Here is an 18662-nt window from a genome sequence, read left to right as displayed (position 1 = left end):
GACCAGTGTCCAGGCTCTTATGAAGGGTACGCCTGCACAGGAGACACTCCCCAGCCACCACACAAGCTTTCACAGCTGGGAGTCCAGCTAGCTGTAGCTAGGTTCACATCTGCATCCACACACCCACTCCAGCACACACTCTGTGCCAAGCCCAGTGTCCAGGCACATGTACAGAGCCATTTTGGGATGAATATGCAACCTGGCACAGGGACACAGGTGCACAGTGCTTCACACCACAGCTTCCCTTTATTTCCTCCAGGGCCTCTGGAGTCTGGGTGAGGCTTCAGCCCCTCTGCCCTGCTTTGGTCCCCCCAGCTCCACAGAGGAAGAGGCTCAGAGGACCGTCTCAGCCATGCTGTGGTCATCGAGGAAGTGGGTTATGAGTTGGGGGTTCTGCGGGCCTGGCACAGGGTCAGCCCCCGTTTGTGCCTCCTTCTCATCTTCCTCCTTGCCCTGATCCTTGGAGAAGTACAAGAATACCTAGGGGTGGATGGCCCAGGGAAACAGGAGGGGAGGTCAGCTTGAGGGCCTAGCCCCCAGCCCCATCTTTGCCCTCAGCCCCGTCCCGGCGTGGCGGTCACCTCCTCCAGTGTGGTCTGGCTCACAGAGAAGTCCTCCACACCATGCTCCGCGCCATGTGCCGCCAGCAATCCAAAGACGAGGGCCAAGGTGCAGCGCCCTCCTGGCAGCAGCTGGAAGCGCAGGCGGCCGCCGTGTGCCTCCCGCAACTCTGCTCCCGGGAAAGCCTGGGCCATGAAGTCAGCCGCAGACTTGGAGCGCGACAAGGGCACCCTCAGGGTCAGTGTATGGCCAGCCCCGAATCTGGGGTGGGGTAGGGTAGACCAGAGCTAATGGACCCGCCTATACCATCTTCCAGCCCTCTTCTAGCCCCACCCCTATATTTGGCTCCTCTAGAATCCCAGGCCAATCTGACCCCAACCTCTGCTCCTAGCCCCACCTACATGCTCATCCGGTCTCTACCCTGCTGCTCCCCGGTCCCGCCCACACAATGCCATGCCCCACTCCAATATCCAGGTCATGCCCACTTGCTGGACCCTCTTTGGCCTCCACCTACAGACACACCTTCACCCATCAGACCTCCTCCCCATCTCGGTCCAGCGTTGCCCCCTCTCCTGGACAGTCCATGATCCTTGCCTGTTCCCCAGTTAGAACCCAAACTGGCCCCACCTGATCTCCCCTCCAGGGCCACTTACGCCCCCACCCTCATCTGCCCGCACCCAGGCCTTGAGGCCTTGCCCTGCTCACCTGCCCTTGAGGTGCTGAGCGCTGCCCAGGCAGCGGAACCGCCCATTCACCATGATGGCCAGGCGTGTGCAGAGCGCTTCACACTCCTCCATGCTGTGGGAACCCAGCGATGTGAGCTCCTACCAGCCCTGGACCCACGGCGCTCGGCTCCGGGCTGCCCCTCCCAGGGACCCTCACCCTACAGCTCTGGGCCACCCTGTGCTCTGGACATTTCCTGTCAGTCCCAGACTGCTCTGTTCCCCAGGCCCACCTGTGTGAGGTGAGTACCACGGAGCGGCCCTCCCGCACCATGGCCAGAAGACTGTTCCAGAGGAACCGCCGGGCGCCAGGGTCCATGCCAGTGGTTGGCTCGTCCTGGGCGCAAAGCGGGGAGATGCTTAAATGCGGCCCCCTCCCCCCTACTCTGTCCTCCCATCCGCACACACATACCAGAAAGACTAAAGCCGGCTCCCCCACCAGAGCCACGGCTGTCGCCAGCTTCCGCTTGTTGCCACCGCTGTAGGTGCCCGCAAGCCGGTCAGCATACTGAGGGAGGCCCAGGCGTGCCAGGCCGTAGCTTGCTGTCTATGGCAGGATGGAGTGGGAAGGGCAGAGTGAGAATGGGGTGCAGGGTGAGTGGGAGGGGCTAGGGCGGGGATACGGTGGTGGTTTAGTCGCTCAGTGGTGGACTCTGTGATTCCATGGACTATAGTCCGCCAGGCTTCTCTGTCCATGGGATTTCCCAGGCAAGAATACTGGAGTGGGATGCCATTTCCTTCTCCGGGGATCTTTCTGACACAGGGATCGAACACGGGTCTCCCGCGTTGCAGGCGGATTCTTAACCGACTGAGCCACCAGGGAAGCCCGGGGATATCGTGGGAAGGTAACTAAAGAGGTGGGGCCAGAGCGAGTACGGGGCGGGGCTGCGACTGGAGGCGGGGCCAGACCAAGAGAGAGGCAGGGCCTGGCCTGGTGGCAGGAAGCCACCAGGAAGCGAACCCCTAACCCAGAGGTGAAAGTGGGTGGGGCCACAGCCAGGAAGGTCTAGGAGAGAAAGGGCGGGCCCCTAAGCAGGGAGGGGGCGGGTGCAACCTGAGAAAGGTGGGAAGGGCTGGGGATGTGGGGGTGGACCCAATGAGTGTGTAGGTGCTCAGGGAGGGCAGGGGCGGGGCCAGAGGACCTAAGGTCGGGGGACCGAGAGCAGCAGAGACACTGTGATCCAAGGGAGAGACTGGGGTGGGGACCGGAGGGGTTAGTGGAGAGAGCTGTCACCTGCGCAACTTGGGCTTCGGGGACTCCTCGCAGGCGTGCATACAGCTCCAGGTGCTCGCGACCAGTCAGAAGCTCGAAGATGGCATCAGACTGAGGGCAGTAGCCCATGCTGCGGTGAGCTGCGGCCGGTTCCTGGGCCACGCTGGGGATGGGGGACAGGGAACTCAGGGCACTGGCTGGGCCCTGGCCATACGAGGGGCAAGCAGGGGCCTTGGGGCCCACCCACCCTGGTAAGGGACAGGAGGTAACTCAGGGCTGGGTCCACTTGCAGGGGGACTCAAGGCCAGGCCAATCCTGTCATACATGCACGAGCAGGGGAAGGTGGGGAGGAACAAGAGCCCAGGAGCCCCTCACCTGTGGCCTTCCAGAATGGCCTCGCCCCCACTAGGCAGCATGTCCCCAGTCACCATGCGGAATGTGGACGTTTTCCCTGCTCCGTTCACGCCCAGCAGCCCGAAACACTGCAGGTACACCCACAGAGGACACTCATAGAAGCCCAGACACTTGTCCCAGCATCTCTGACTTCTGGGACGGGTTTCTCAGCTTCCGCTGGGAGGGCTGTGGGCAAAGGGATCCCTGGGCAGATACTGGGGTGTGTGAGTAGGCACAAGCAGAAATGCTAGATGACACAGCATGTGTTCAATGGACACAGTAGATGTTCTATAAAGGTCACTCGCAGTCAGTGCTCTATAAATATTGAGGCAGGAGTTGGCTGAATGTTTCCTGCCATGCAGTGGGTACCAACAGCAAGAGCACCTGGTGAGAATTCATGCTGGGCACACAGTCAACCCAAGATGGAGAGGTTGACTGAACACAGCAGGCATTTGCTAAAGAGTGATGGCAATTTATACCAACACACCACAAATGTCCACAGGTGTGTGCCAGCCTCGAGTAGGTGGCCAGGAAATGGACCACAGCAGACAAGTTTGCACAAAGTAGTTGCTTGAATGTGCATTGGTACAGAGCAGGTACCTACTAAATACTGGTTGTGAGCAAGTGCTTGATACATATACAGTATGGACTCAATAAATGTTGGTGTTTGATAAAAGTTGATCATCACAAAGGTGACATTCAATACACTTTTGGTACACACAATGGTGGGGGGTTCAACAAGCTTTACTGTATACAGTTGGTACTCAATAAATACTAACATATAGTAGGTGCACATAGTAACTGGCACATGTATGGGAGCCCAGTAAGTGCTCAATAATAAATTTGTCCTCACTAAGATCTTGTTAATTCCTATTGCACACAGTCGCGATCAATAAATGTAACCATGCAGTAGGAGCTTCATGAGATTTGTTGGCTCTAAATAGGAGCTCAAATATTGACACCCAGTAGGTACTCAGTATAGGACAACAGACACAGAGTAGGTGTTCTATAGGGGGAGGTAGACACAAACATGGTAAAGACCAGTGGGCGTACAATAGGGCAGCCTCTCACCCTTGCATCACCTGGACTTACCTCACCAGGAGGGATCCCCAGGCACAGGCGATCAACAGCTGGTGTCCTCTGCCCTGGGTACACCTGGGAGGATGGAAGTCCATGAGAAAGGTGAGTGGGCCAGTGGAGGCCCCCCAACCGACCAGTGGAGGCCCCCCAACCCACACCCACCTTGGTCAGGTCCCTCAGTACCAACACATCCCCCTGGGTGGCCCCTTGTACTACCCGTTCCCGCTCACGGGCCACATCCTCATCCTCCTCTCCCAGGGCGGGTAGTGGCCTCAGCTTGGGTCTGAGGACAGAGATGTGAGTGGGCCCAGGGCCAGACCCCAGTCCCTGCCACCCTCCCTGGTCCCCACTGACTGTGGTAGGAGGCGATTGTGGTGCTGAAGCAGTAGTGTAAAGAGGAGGAAGACTGGCCCCTGTACGAACATGGCCAAGAGGTTCTTGCCGACCACCTCCCAACGCAGGGGAGACTGGAAATGCCCCTCTCCTGTGGGGACATGAGGAGGGATAGGGTCATTTTAGGGGCTTGGTTACTGGGCCTCTCCCCATTCAGGTCACCTTGGGTTCTTAAGAGAAAGCACCAAGCTGAATAGACACTCAACTAGGGTCTAATTGGCATGGGAAACAGTGGCATTACCACCTTCTTTATTTAGCATCTTAGACCTCTTGTGACATGACCAAGATGGAATTAACTCTTATGGCTGCTTTGCTGCATTTTTAACTTTGCCTACCCACCCTTCCAGGTCATCTAAGACCTCAAGTTCTCTTCCTCAGGACTGCTGTTTGTCCCTGCACTGTAGGATTGACCCTTGTCTGGCACTTCCCCTCCTGGAGAGAAGTTCTCACCCAAGCGCTCAAAAGCATCAGCCATGGCCTGGTTCCGCACCATGTCGATGAGGCCCCGGCCCAAGCAGAAGTGAGGAAAGATAAGGAAGACCTGTTTCAGGATCCTGCTCACTTTCTGCAACTTCTGCTCAGGGACAGATTAAGAAGGAGGTGGGTTGGAAGCCGAGGCTGAGGCCCAGTCTGACCCCAACCCAAGGACCAGCCTTGTGGGTCCCACCTGATCAGAGAAGAGCTCGAGCACGAAGGTGGCCATGCTGCCATTGATACCAATAAAGAGATTGATGCAGGTGAGCACAACATAAGCTGTGCTGGGCACAGAGAAGAAGAAGGAGGCTGGGTACATGAGCGGTGTGATCGACCAGCTGAGGGGGAACAGGAGCCATGGTTATTGTCAGATAGGCTGAGCAGCCCTGAGAAGAATATAGATCTCCCATCCCAAACTATGTTGTAGACCTCTGTAACACGGTCAGGTCAAGATGAGCTTTTAAGGCCACCTTGGCATACCCCTGAATAAGATCACACTTGGGGTCCTCTCAGATCTCCATATCCTCTCCTTAGGAGCTGCTGTAGAGTCCCACCTCCCTCAGCAGAGTCGAGGGGGTCAGTAAGAACAAATCCTGGCGGGGCTGGGAAACTCACCCATACAGTAGTAGCAACAGCAGGAGGGCAGGCAGGTTGGCAGGGGCCACATACGCCCTCTGCTGGAAGGCCAAAAAAATGAGCACCACGATGCACGCTGACACCAAGTAGTTACACTGCATTGGAGATGGCGGTTACCCCCTCAGTATGCTGAGCTATCAGGGAAGCCCACCGGCATCCTTGGCATTGTTCCCCACCCCAACCTCCCTATGCTTTGGATAATAGGACATGAGGTCTCCACCATCCCCAAGACTTCAGTGATGCCATTCTAGACGAGTTCCTGACCAGAAAGGGCCAGAAGAGGCAGTGGCAAGTGGTGGCAGGGCCCCCACCCCTCCAAACAGTCTGCGCACCATGTCCCAGAGAAAGTTGCCAAGCCAGTAGAGAGTGGGGGGCAGGCCCTCCATGCACTGCAGGTGTTTGGCTTGGGTGACACGCTCGTCAATGAGGACAAGGATGAAGCTGGCCGGAACAAAGGACATGGCGAAGACCACGCAGATGGAGACAAGCACGTCCACCGAGGAGGCCATCCTGGGGGCGAAGGGGCATGAGCTGCTCAGAGAGGAGCTGTGCTCACCATTGATGGGACTGAGGTCCCCAGGGCTGGACACAGCTGGTGGGGGAATGTCCTGAGCCATTTTGAATTATTAGTCAGGGAGAGATTGTCCAGGTCTCTAGTAGGATAGAAGTTGATGTGACAAGGATGTGCAGGCAGCTGGGGGAGATTGCAGCCCATGAAGCCTGATGATGCCCCATTATCCTGGCATAAGGGGTGGAGAGGGGAAGTTCTTGTTCTCTGTTTACACAACAAGAGTGTGCCAGGGCATAAATTCAGCTCCCATCACCACAAACAACAGAGAGACCAACTGGGGTGGGGGGATACATGGAACAGGGGAACACACAAGGTGGGGCTGCACACAAGGCAGGGCAACTCACAAGGTGGGGGAACACATGGGGTAGGGGGACTCACAGAGCAGCCTCAGACAACTGCTCCTTGGTGAGGTTCAGGGGGTGATTGAGCGTGGTGATGCTGTAGGCATGGTGGGAGGCGCCTGGTGGCAGGTGGGCGCGTAGGAAAGCATTGTTGGCTCGGTTTACAAAGGCCACCATGGCGTGCCAGCCCTTGTTGTTAAACCAGATCTGTGGTGGAATTGGGGCCAAGGGGTCAGTGAGCTGGGATCAGACCTCCCCTACCACAGCACCAGCCTTCCACCGCCAGTTACCACCTTGAGGCCATCCTGAGTGTCCAGACCAACAGCCCATGCTGTGAGGTTGTTCAGGAGGTGGTCGAGGGCCTTGCCTGGTACGGGGTTCAGCAGTGCCCGCAGCTCTTCCACAGAGCGGCCCACCTCCAAGCCCGAGGGCAGGCCTGGGTCTCGGCCCCCCAAGGAGAAGCCCCCATACCTGAGGGGCAGTGGAGTTGGGAGACAGCTGAGGGTCGGGAGGATGGGGCGGCAGGCAGGCAGAGGGCACAGGAAAGGAACCCATACAAGGGACCCTCCTCACCTGACCTCGTTCACCCATTTCTTGGTCTTCAGGCTGTGGGAGAGACAGACACAAACAGAGAGGTGAGTGGGACAGAGACAAGGTGCTGGGGAGTTGAGTGAGACAAATAAAAAGGGGGAGGCACAGAGGGCCCCCAGGAGGTCCCAGCCCAGAGCCCCAGCCTGGGCATCCCACCAACCCCTCCCAGGACTGGACCACGTCCTCCCCACTGGACCCTTGCTACAGCTGGCCACACCAAGTCCAGGGTGGTGCTCACCCTTGGTGCACCAGGCGTGGGTAAGTCTTGACCAGGAAGTCAGACAGATTCCGGCCCGTTAGGTTCTGGACCACTTCACCCAAGCTTGTTGGCGCCTGAGGTGGCGGGGGGCCACCGGCTGCGGCAGGGCAGTCAGGCAGCAGACGGCGGGCACCAGGTCGGCTGCACTGGCAGGCGGGGGATGGAGACTCCGGGGTCCAGTTGCCACTGGCCAAGACCTCAGCCACATCCGCAGGGACCTCAGGCACCGAGAAGTGGCAGGGGGCAGGCCGTGAGCACGCTGGTTCCCTGTGGGGGTAGGAGCAGGGTGGGGGTGGGACTGGAGGTGCCCTGCTCCCAACCAAGCATGGGGGATGCTCCAGAGCCCAGACAGGGAAACCGAGGCCAGAGAGGAGCCAGGCCCAGGCTGGAGGGCCCTTACCTGCTGGAGTTACTTTTCAGGTAAGGCTCCTCCAGTCCGGCCTCCTCCAGCAGAGCCTCAAGCAGGCGGGCATGTTCGGGGTCCCCTGGAGTGTCATCACTGTGTGTAGTGGGTGCAGGGTCAGGGCTGTGCCCACAGGCCCCTGGCCCCCCCCCCAGCCAGGCCCCTCTCCTCTGCACCCACCTGAAGAAGGACACATGGGAGCCGTACATGCTGGGGCTCAGCCGCAGAGCCGGGTAGTATCCAAACGGGGGTGCAATGAGGCTGAACACCAGTGCCAGGCCCACAAAGAGGGCAGGCAGCACAATCTGAAGGGCCAGCCCATCAGCTCCCCGCCCATCGGCCGCCAGGCTTGCCTGCACCCTTCCCTGATCCTGCTCTAGAACCATCTATGGCTCCCCAGTGCTCTCAATAAAAGTGTTCAGAGTGGGGCATACACCTGGGCTTACGGGGCTAAATTAGGTTGTAGAGTGGAAAACAGACACCGAGGGGCTTCCCCCACACACACCCCCCAGTAGGTGGCCCCTCACCTGGGCAAACAGGCCACGGCGGCTGCGGCGGGCAAGCAGGAAACGCTTGAGAAGTAAGGCCCAGAGCTGCTGACAGGTGAGTGCCCAGCTGTGTACGTGGCCTGCGGTGGCTGGCCCAGAGCCCTGTAGTGCCTGTGTCTCAGGGGCAGAGCCAGCTGTGGGGGATGGGAGGGTCAGTGCTCGGCCCTGAGGACCAGGAGGGGCCACAGGGTAGGGCAGGGACAACTCACCCAGCCCCCTATTCTCCAGGGCTGTCTCCTCTGGCGGAACCTGGAGCTGCCTAGTCGCATTGGGGTGAGCAATACCCAAGCATGGGCCCTGCCTGGGCCTACCATCTGCAGAGTCACCGGCGTTGGGGTCAGGCTTAGTGTTTGGCCTGGGGTCTGGGCCAGTGTCAAGGCTCACAAAGGAGGAGTCAGGAATTAGGGTGGAGGTCAGGGCTGTAGGTTGGGCCATGTTAGCCAAGAGTGGGGACTTGGTCTAAAGTCAGATCGGACTCTGGACCAGGGTGAGGGGTCAGGACAGGGGCCTGCGGGCGTACCCTCTGGGCCTGCATCCACAGCGCAATCCTCTACCACCTTCAGGAAGATCTGGGAAGACAAAGCAGGGGGCTCAGACAGAGCCTGGGGACACGCAAGAGGGAGGGGGACTCGAGGGCCACATATCCCTCAAACACTGGGGATCCCCAAGCCTCCCTTAAGGCCCCCGAGCCTCCAGGCCTCCATGTGGGCCCTGCCTCCTCCCTGGGACACCCAGCTGTCCACAGGCAGACTCTTTTTCATCCTTCCAGGCGCTACCTCCTCCAGGCAGCCCTCCTCCTGCCTCCCACCTCATCCAGCAGCCATACCTCCTCCAGGCTGGTGTCGGAGATCCCATAGCCAGCCAGCCCCAGCTCCCCCAGCTGCTGGTCCAGCTCACGGAAGAGCTCAGCAAAGCTGCCATCCAGGGCGCCCTTGTAGGGCAGCGCCAGCACCAGCTCGTGTGGCAGATCCTTGACCAGTCGTGTGCCGGGCACGTGGCGCTGCACTATGGCCCACAGCTGGGCTGCACCTGGGTGGGCAGCAGGCACGTCAGGGGCCCTGGGGTCCCACATTGCTCTGGCTTCTGCCCCACCCCCTTGGGGAAGGGGCTTAGGTGACCCACAAGGGACCAGTCACTGAGGGCAGAGGAGATCAGGATTAAGCACCCAAGGGCAGGACTTGACCTGGGGGTCAGGGCCAGAGTCCACTCAGGGTCAGAGGTAGGTTTGTGTGTCAGCTCAGCTCAGGGGTCAGGTCAGGGGTCAAGCCTGGGTCGTCAGGCCTGTTGCCCTGAACCAAGTCACTGTCCCCCACTGGCCCCTCCCTCTTGCTCTCCCAGCCCCATCCACCAGCCCCTCACTCAGGCTCTCCCACCCCCGCCCTCACCAGCAGAGCTGGCCTGGCCGCCTGGCTCCCTTTTCTGCCCAGCATCCATGCTGTTCTTCAAGCCAGTTTCACCCTGGGGGCAAAGAGGCACCAGCTGCCACGGCCATTGGGGCTGTATGGAGTCTTAAGAACTGGGGTCAGAGGTCAGTTCCAGCCCTCACCTTTTTGCTGGTGGCCAGGGGCAGGGGACCCTTGGCCAATGTCAGGTAGTATCCGGAGCCCAAGTGACGCCGCAGGAAGAGAGGAGAGCCACAGCAGCACAGGCGGCCCCCTGCCACCACCGCCACCCTGTCTCCCAACAGCTCCGCCTCATCCAGGTGGTGGGTGGAGAGGATCAGTGTGCGACCTAGGCAGGGGACCCAACCCATACATGTCAGCAGGCTGCCCAAGCTGTGGTCCCTGCCCCATGCATTACTTATCCCTCAAAACCCCATCTTCCATCACCTCTTTGTCAGAAAGATCTTCTGGCCTCTCAAGCAGCATCCAGGGAAATCTCAGGCCACTCCCAGTTCTTACCTTCACGGTATTTGAGCAGCAGCTCCCAGATGCCTCGACGGGAAGTGGGGTCCACACCAGCCGTGGGCTCATCCAGGATAACAACTCGGGAACCACCCACAAAGGCAATGGCCACTGAGAGCTTCCGCTGCATCCCTCCTGGGTTGGGACAGGGGTCAAGATCTCCACAGTCTTGGGCAGGGCTGCCTCCCTTCTCCCTGCACCTTTCCCTACCCACCTGGATCACAGTGCCTGATTCCTCCTGGGTCCCCAGATCCGCCCATCTCCTCTGGCATCTCACAGTCCTCAATATAAAGTCCCAGCACCACCCCCCTGCCTCATCTCTGCAGACCTGGAGGCTCCCCCCAGTCCGGGCTCACCTGACAGGTGATGAGTCTGTGTATGCCTCTTGGGGATCAGCCCCACGTCCTGCAGCAGCCGGTCCTGCTCGGGACCCACAGCAGCTGCGCTTAGACCCTTCAACCGCCCATAGAACCAGACGTGCTCATCCACAGTCAGCCTGAGGCCATGTACAAAAGACAGTGGGGGGTTACCATGGCAGACGAAGCCCCAGAGAGCACCCAGCACCCCCACTGCCATGCCCCAGGCCCACGGAGACGCACAGGTCAAAGAGGACGTTGTACTGTGGGCAGACACCCAGGCAGGGACGGATGGCTGCCATGCTGGTCCGGATGTCGTGGCCCAGGACAGAGGCGGAGCCAGCCGTGGGTGGAAAGAGGCCACTCAGGATGGACCTGCAGGTGCAGGGGTCTCAGGGCAGCTTCAGAGGGGAAGCTGAGGCTCCCAGAGCAGAGGCACCAGCACTTATAGGGCACCTATTATATGCCCAGACCAAAGGGGTGTTATGTTCCCATTTTACAGGGGAGGGAAGACAAAGCTCAGAGAAAATATTCATCACCTGCCTATTGTGGATTCAAAGTGAACTAAGGGGAAGGGGTCCAAAGGGAACTGGGGCTGGGGGCTGCTGGGGGGGCATCAGGGTTACCCCCTCACTGTACAGACAGGGACCTTCTGACCCCAGATGTCCTTCCCTTTGAACAAGTGGGCAAGTTGAGACCCAGGAAGAGGAGCTGGGGGGGAGGGGAGCTGTGGGGGGAGAGGAGCGATGGCTGCTCACATTGTGGTCGTCTTGCCAGCCCCATTGTGGCCCAGGAAGGCAGTGATGTGGCCCTGGTAGAAGTCCAGGCTGAGTCCGCACAGCGCCGGCTGGGGGTTGCCAGGAAAGCGCTTTTCCAGGCCACGTATGGAGACTCCCGGAATCAGGCCGGGGGGCGCCTCCTCCACTAGCACTGAGGAAGGAGGGCAGACTCAGTTATGGGCGCCCTCAGAAGCCTGGAAACAGTTCAAGCTGGTCCTTGGAGTCAGGGACTTGTGGGGCTGGGGCCTGTGGGAGTTAGGGGAGCCCCAGGACCTGGGAATGTCCAGAGGATTGGGATCCATGGGGACCTGGGTTTTGTAGGGGCTGAGAATCCAGACAGGGAAGGTTTGTCGGGCCTTACCCTTGGGGTCTTGTGCGGCCAGGACTGGGGCAGGATCTTTGGGGGTCTGAGAGCCAAACCAGTAGCTCCTCCGAAAGGGAAAGTTCCACGGTTTGGGGATCCCATACTCGCCTGTGGGGAGTGGTGCTCAGTTACCCCTGAGCCGCTCCCCCTGGAGTGTGCCCACCTGGGATGCGGGCATCCAGCTAAGGGGTAACCAGGAAGCCCCACCCACCCGCCTGCCTGCCCCAGGCCGTTCCTGAAACGCAGCCACCAGTGCACATGTGCACAGGTGCCAGGAAGACCCACCCTTTCACCTGTATTCCAGGCCCCCTCAGCCCCACCCCATCCTGCACCCGCCCTTAGCCCAGTCTCTCCTGCACCGACACTGCACCTCCTGCAGCCCACCTGGGCACACCGCCTCCAGGTACCAAGTGGCGAGGCCATAGAGAGCGGCATCTAGCAGCAGAAGGCCTGAGACCTGTGCCAGGCTGAAGACATCTTCTGTAGGCCCGGTGCCCACGTTGTGCCACTGCGCGCCCTCGCCCTGCTCCTCCAGCAGTGCCAGGCTCTCGCAGCCAAAACCGAAGGCCACGGGGGACAGAAGGCTCTATGGGTGGGGGCGGGTAGGGGCGGGTAGGTAGGTAGGTAGGTCAGCAAACAAGGACAGCTGAGGGTGCCCTGCACCCCCGCACCCCCGCAGCCTGGCTCTCACCGCGGCCACACGGCCGCCCATGGGCAGCTGGTCCCTCCAGGCCACGCACAGCACGTAAGGCAGATAGAGTACGAAGTAAGCAAGACCCCCGCAGGCGGCTGCCAAGTTCGCGCGGGAGAAGAAGGCGCTCAGCAAGAAACTCTGGACCACCGTGGCCACAGCGAAAGCCGCCAAGAACAGGAACAGCACCCCCGGGTGGCTGTAGGGGAGGATGTCCCCGAGCTGCAGGAGGACAAGGCAGCTGGAGGGAGAGCGCGGATTCGCCCAGGGACGCGCAACCCCGCGAGGCGCCCCCTGCTCGTTACCTCCCGTACACACGCACCCGTCCCGAGTCGGCAAGGCGGGGGTACACGCACCTTGAGCACCAGCACAAGCAGCGCGGTGCTGAGGAGGAAGGGCCCGAGGCAGCTGAGGAACCAGCCCAGCCACAGTGCAGTGGCGCTGAGCCCCATGGCGTGCATCGTGTAGCGCAGCCGAGTCTCCTTCTCACGCACCACTGCCTTCACCGTCAACGCCACCGAGTAGATCCAAGCCAGTGTCAGGAAGAGTGGCAGTGACCGGCTCAGCACACGCAGGAACCTGGGGCAGTGGGCAGCTGTGGTGGACGCCAGAGACCCCCGCGCTGCCCCCATCTGGCACGACAGTTCCCGCCCTGGGACCCCAAGGGGCGGCGAGGACATTCGCCCTCCCTTGTCCTCGGACTCCTGATGGTGCTGTCAGGTTACGTTCTCCCTGTATCCAGAGACACCAGACCCTGAGGGATCCCGGCTCCTCCAGCTACAAGGTCACGGAGAGTGGTCCCTCTGAACCGTAGTTCTCAGCCTTGACTGCGTGAATATTCCACATGGCACCCAGGCCCCCACCCTGAGACCCGGGATCTGGCATCTGGGAGAAGTGAGGAGAGGGAACTCACGCATCGTCCACGTAGCAGGGGTAGGGCATCTGCTGCAGGTAGAGGCCAGCATGGGGGATGGTGCCTGTGAGCACGCGCACGGCTGCCCGCTCCAGCAGGTCTTGCAGGTACACGAAGCCACCCCACACGTAGCGCAGGTCCATCAGGGGGTCAGCGGCTGGACCGGGGTCCCAAAACCTGAAAGTAGTATGGGAGTAGCTAGGACCTGCCCATCACAACTTTAGCTCCGCCCTCACCTGTGTACAAATTACCTAGACCCACCTGCCAAGTGCTTTAATCTTAACCCAGAAGCCAAGGCATTGACCCCGCCCACCAAGCCCTTGGCCGTGCCCATCACACATAAACCCCTCCCATCATGGATCCCTATTGGTCTAAGGATTTGGGCCCCACCTACCAAGATCTCTGATAGGTGGGATGCTCCCTAGCACCCCCCCGCTGGTTCCGCCCCACAAGGCCCCCCAACCTGTCCTTGATCTTATTGGTTCCTGTGACATCATCGATATCCATGCGGATCTTGATGCGCACGTGGCCAGGGCCTGGGGACTGCGCGGAGTCTGGGGAGTCCTCGGGTCCCAGGAAGACGATGCCGGCCCAGAAACGGTGCTCGGAGAGCAGCTTCAGGGCCCGCTCCACCAGGGCGGCCTCTGAAGGGGCGGCCTCCAGCTTGTCCAGAGTCACGCACTGCGGAGGGGCCTGGGCGTGAGTTCGAGGCCCCAGTGTCTTCCCCTGGACCTGAAGGCGGAGCCGCGCTTCCTCCTAGGAGGCTCTCAGCAGAGCTGCCTCTCCCCTCGGAAACGTTTTCCCAGGTGGACGGTCCCTCACCTCCATCACACGGCCCAGTGTGACCGCCAGGTGTCCCACATCAGCGTGGGCCTTCTGCCAGCTGTAGCCCCCGCTGCGAGGATTCAGAAAGGCACGAAGAGCTTCCACTCTGGTCCCACCTCCGGGTCTTGGCTGCTTCCTTTCCTCGTCCTGGATCTGCAGGAGCCTCTGTGGGTGTGTTAGGGAAGGTGGGGCTCTGCATCGGAGGTTCAGGGCCTGTCACCCCTCTTCCCATCCCAGTGAGTGGCCTGAGCTCACCGTGGAAACCACTCCCCACCTCCACACCCTCAGCTGGAAGTCCCTGCCCTTCACCCAAATCCTCAGCAGGGGTGACCCTGCTGCCACACACCCCCGCCCCCCACATCCCTCTCCCACTCCCATCCTGGCCCCACCTGCAGCGTGGCGACATTGGCACTATCGTTCAGGAAGTTGAAGAGCTGGGGTCCCAGCAACCCCCACACCTCCTGGATGTCCTTCAACAGCGCCAGCTCCTGGAAAGTTTGGTTGACCTGCAAGAGGTGGGTGCTGAGTTCCTCAGCCGTTCATGACCCTTCCCTCCAGTGAAGCCCCCTGCCCACCCCTCTTGCCTTCTCCCCTCTGCTCCATCCTGCACCTCTGAGTACTGTCTGAAATCTGGCAGTCCCTCCACTTCAAACCCCACTTCCTGGACCCAGCCCAGGGGCAGCCAGTCTCTGGACTCAGGCTCTCCTGTGGCCTGGCTCTCTCCCCCTCAGCTGAGGCTGGGACTGAGGGCCCCTCGCACTGTCACCTGGGCCATGATCTGCCGGGTGAAGGGTGTGTCGGGCGTGAACAGTACTTTCCCCAGGACCAGTGGCTTCAGGCGCCTCCAGAGCAGGCGGGACAGGGGGTGGGTGTCCAGAGCCCCCATCAGCTCAGCGCAGGTGGGGCCTAGGGCCAGGGTGGGGGCACCATGAGGCTCTGCGCCCACGTCCTGGCCCTGCTTCCCCAGGGAGAGGGATGGAAACCAGGTTGGTCACTCACTCAGGCTGTTGTCCCGCAGGGCCTGCGCCGGCTCCTGCCCCACCAGCTCCTTTAGGTCACTGGCCTCATACCAGTTGAGGGAGGGCCCGCCTGGTTTGCTGGGCCCCCTGGCACTGCAGAGGACTTCTGCCACTGCCTCCAGGGGACCACCTGGCCTGTGGGGTCTCTGTAGCAGGGTCCATAGCTCCCTCAGGCTGGGCAGCTCCAGGAGCTGGAGGAGGGGGTCACCAGAGGGCCAGGCAGGCTTTCCTTCCACGTGACCCCACCACCAAGCCATAACCAGGGCAGGGCCCTTCACCAGGAGCACCCTTGCCCTCTCTTTCTGCCCCAGTACCCCCACACAACTACTGAGGACACGTGCCCAGGGTTGCTCTGTCCTCTCCCCTTCCTGCAGCCCACCCCTCTAGTTTCCTGGCAGGGGCGGAGACTGCACCGGCCTCTTACCTCCTGGGCCATGTCCTCTGCAGTCTCCACAAGGCTGCCCATGGACCCCTGGGCCTGGCCCAGCACAGAGCCCAGGGATTCCTGGGGAGAAAGATGACAAGGTGACAATGAGGTTTGCAGACATCTCACTCGGGATCCAAGTTCCCCGGGGGTCCATGCTATCATAGCCTCATTTTACAAACAGAGAAACTAAGGCTCTAAGAGGCACCTGAGCTTGTTCAAGGTCTCAGGGCTGGAGTCTAAGGAATATCACTCCAGGCATCAGGGAAGGCCCAGGCAAAGGCCTGGAAGCTGGCCCCCGAGAGGGGCAGGGTGGGACTCGGTGAGATCAGGGTCCCAGATCTTGCCCTGTCCCCACCTCACCCCTTGCAGCAGTGTCCCCAGGAGCTGAGTGACCAGGGACAATCCCTCCTTGGGCTGGTCACTGGGCCAAGGAAAGGCTGAGGGAGTAAAGCACAGAAGCCCAGGGTGAAGCCAAGGTTAGCCGGAGCCATGTCCCACTTGTCCCACTCCAAGCTGTGCCATCAGGTGGAGGTGCAGAGCCCAGCCCCACGTGCCAAAAGCCGCCTTCTCACTTGATCGGGCTGTGCGTGCAGTCTTCAGAGTGGGCATCAGCTTTCTCAGGCTAGCCAGCATCCTATGGGCACTGGGGCCCCCCAGGACAGTGCGAGCATCTGCCAGGAGCCGGGAAACCCTGGATACAGAGAGAATGCTGGAGGCAAAGGCTAGGCAAAGCCTCCCACCCCTGCCCCGCCGCTCCCACTGGTTTACAGGGAGTCCTCGAAGTTGCTGAGGACACCAGGTTCCTCGCCGGGGGTGGGCCGCGGGAAGCAGGTGTTGTTCACGTTGCAGATGAGGCCCTGGAGCCAAGGGATGGTGCCTGCTGAGGGCAGTGGCTTGTTGGGGAAATGACCTGCAGGGACACCAGGTGTAGGGTTCTTGGCTGAGTCCCCACCCCTGGTGACAGAGTGCCCCCCTCAGCCATTATTCGAGCATCCAGTCTGTGCCCCGGGTTCTCACTGGAGCCCCTGTGCATAGAGCGACCACTGCTAATCCTAACCCCAAAGCTCTGGACGCTGGGGGTCTTACATTCATGCTGCTCGAGTGGGGGGTGGGAATGGCGAACGGCCAACAGGATGAAGAAGAGAAAGAGCGGCCACAACAACTCCACCAAGAGTTGGATCTGCGGGGGTAGAATAGGCTTGGGGAGTGGCGGGCTATGGGGGGCTGTGGGCCACCCCACCCCCGGCCCACCCGACTGGACATTACCGGCTGCCTCCTGCGATACAGGAAATTCTTCCAAAGCAGCAGCATCAGCTGTGTCCAGAAGGCCATGGTGGAAATGGACAGCAGGCAGGACGGAGGGGTCAAGCTGAGGACGTATTGTGTGGTTGCGGGGAACTCTCTGTCCCTCCCTGAACCTCATCATCTATTTCATTGCTCAGCATTCTCAGAAGCTATGCTTGGAGCCAAGAAAACAGTAGGTGCTTATTAAAGGGGCTTTCTTCTCCGGAGGGGTGGAGTAAGCCAATGGGAGACCTGCCCGAATCCTTCCTCACATCTGATTGGTTGCGCGGGATCTGTCGCTCCCTCCCAGGCAGCAGCTGGGGTCCCAAAGGCGAGGAATTTGTCCTGCAGGGGGCGGAGCCTAGGCTTAACTCTTTCATTACCAGGATCCACCCTAAACCCTCCTGGGGGGCTTCCAAGTTCTGTCCCCCAGCCTCATCATTAACCCAGGCAAGGATTCCCCTTCCCCTCGCTCTCCTCCAATAATGATAGCTAGGAGTATTTTAAACCGCTGTCTGGAAGAAGGGCTATTCCAGGCCACCAGAGAAGCGAGTAACCAGCTGGAAGGGGGCTCCAGCTCTGCCCACCCCTCACGTACTATTCGTCGCTCAGAAGAACCCCAAGATCCAGAAAATGAGTAAGAAGCAGGGGCGCTTCTGGAAGCAGCTATTATTGATCGTGTCCCTTGCTTGGAATACAGCCTGGCCTACTTCATCATCGTACACATGGAGAAACTGAGGCCTCCAGAAAGACAGGGAATGGGCCCAGGGCCCCTGACCCCCACTTCAGGACTCTCATTTACAAATGGGATAGGGGAGTGGGGAACGGCCTCAGTTTCTCTATTGGTAAAATGGGGGAGAGAGCTTAGCGCCGTATCAACTGGGAAAGCGGCTGCAGGTAGGTGAGTCTATTGCCCAACCTCCCCTTGTATAATTATTGGTCAATTCTGCAGCACTCCCGGCCAGGGAGTAAAAATGAGTGAGAGTCTAGATTCGGTCCACACCCTTTAATTCCCACGGAATCTGCCTCCTTTCTACCCATCCGCATCCCCGCATCTTCTCAGGACTTTCCTCAGGACCATCTCACCATTCCAGCCCCCAGCTCTCTCCACCTTCCCTACCCTCCACAGCGGCCGGGGAGAGCGGCTCCTTTAAGAGGAGCCCTTGCCGCTGGCCAGGCGCCCCTGCTGAGGATTGTACCTGGCATCCGGTGCCCAAGGCCGCTGGTCTCGGGCATAGCCCCACCCCGTCCATTCCCATTGTCTTCTATACGCGCCACTCAAAGGCCTGGCCAGCCGGAGTCGCGCGCGCTAACGGGGAAGGTGGTGTCACCGCGGGGCCGCGCCGAGCTGGGTTTCTTAAAGGGATCGCTCTTCTCTTGCTGCATCATCGCGTGTAGGAGGGGCGCCCGGGTCAACTGGCACAGGTTGTCCTCGGGACAAAATCGCCAGGCTGTCTTCCCACGTTGCGTAACCGCCTGCAATACCGCAGCTCCGGGTCTCAGGAGATCTCCTTCTCCCCACTTTCGCCAGAGGGGGCCCCAGTCCTAACCAAACCCGCCCTGGTACCCTGGGACTCTATTTGTCCATCCAGAAAACGGGAGTTACACTAGAATAATCATTTGTTCATTCATTCATTTCACAAACATTCCTCGGTCCCTACAGTGGACCAGGCTATGGCAGAAGGGGGAGGTGGCCCTCAACATTCTAAGATTAGAATCTGGGGTCATAATGGTCACCCCGATTTTGAAGAAAACCTCCAGAAGTTTCCCCCTCCAGGAAATTGGATATATTTCACAAGATCATGATGAAGATGAAACAAGTGTGTGAATCCAGAGCTCTGATGGTGCTGGGAACGGTGAGAAGTGTGGGAAGGGCTCCAGAAAGGAGGGGTTGTTGCTGTTGGGGCTTTGAGGA

At 60.0% G+C, this 18662-nt stretch overlaps 1 protein-coding gene across 4 annotated transcripts; it reads right to left on the bottom strand.

Moving 5' to 3' along the window:
- Positions 1 to 227: 227 nt before the first annotated feature.
- ABCA7 (ATP binding cassette subfamily A member 7) lies at positions 228 to 18423 on the bottom strand. Of its 4 annotated transcripts, none has more exons than XR_014057175.1 (47): positions 17947 to 18092; positions 17020 to 17092; positions 16730 to 16922; positions 16550 to 16643; positions 16232 to 16373; positions 16036 to 16154; positions 15824 to 15900; positions 15461 to 15541; positions 15017 to 15227; positions 14784 to 14923; positions 14407 to 14523; positions 14015 to 14182; positions 13656 to 13873; positions 13193 to 13369; positions 12636 to 12858; positions 12280 to 12501; positions 11973 to 12174; positions 11586 to 11696; positions 11204 to 11375; positions 10689 to 10820; positions 10446 to 10585; positions 10087 to 10224; positions 9732 to 9916; positions 9571 to 9643; positions 9012 to 9214; positions 8706 to 8754; positions 8165 to 8319; positions 7818 to 7942; positions 7635 to 7733; positions 7214 to 7501; positions 6958 to 6990; positions 6678 to 6855; positions 6422 to 6591; positions 5805 to 5982; positions 5452 to 5567; positions 5030 to 5174; positions 4813 to 4936; positions 4320 to 4453; positions 4132 to 4252; positions 3982 to 4044; positions 2872 to 2978; positions 2518 to 2659; positions 1696 to 1830; positions 1517 to 1620; positions 1267 to 1359; positions 582 to 770; positions 228 to 480 (listed from the first exon to the last, which is right to left on the bottom strand). XR_014057175.1 is itself a non-coding variant. In XM_081502420.1 (47 exons), the coding sequence occupies exons 2-47, from the start codon at positions 16793 to 16795 to the stop codon at positions 334 to 336; spliced, it is 6459 nt and encodes a 2152-aa protein (XP_081358546.1). In that variant the 5' UTR covers positions 16796 to 17092; positions 17947 to 18423; the 3' UTR covers positions 228 to 333. The 4 variants fall into 4 exon arrangements, 3 of the variants coding, with proteins under 3 accessions (XP_081358546.1, XP_081358548.1, XP_081358549.1); XM_081502420.1 differs by adding an exon at positions 8395 to 8499 and having other exon boundaries at positions 582 to 822; positions 4324 to 4453; positions 16730 to 17092; positions 17947 to 18423; XM_081502422.1 differs by having other exon boundaries at positions 4324 to 4453.
- Between the last annotated feature and the right edge of the window lie 239 nt (positions 18424 to 18662).

This window comes from Giraffa tippelskirchi, chromosome 6 (assembly GCF_054371585.1).
Source record: "Giraffa tippelskirchi isolate mGirTip1 chromosome 6, T2T-mGirTip1v1.2.pri, whole genome shotgun sequence".
NCBI classification, from domain to species: Eukaryota; Metazoa; Chordata; class Mammalia; order Artiodactyla; family Giraffidae; genus Giraffa; species Giraffa tippelskirchi.
This window is presented reverse-complemented; position numbering and strand designations above follow the sequence as displayed.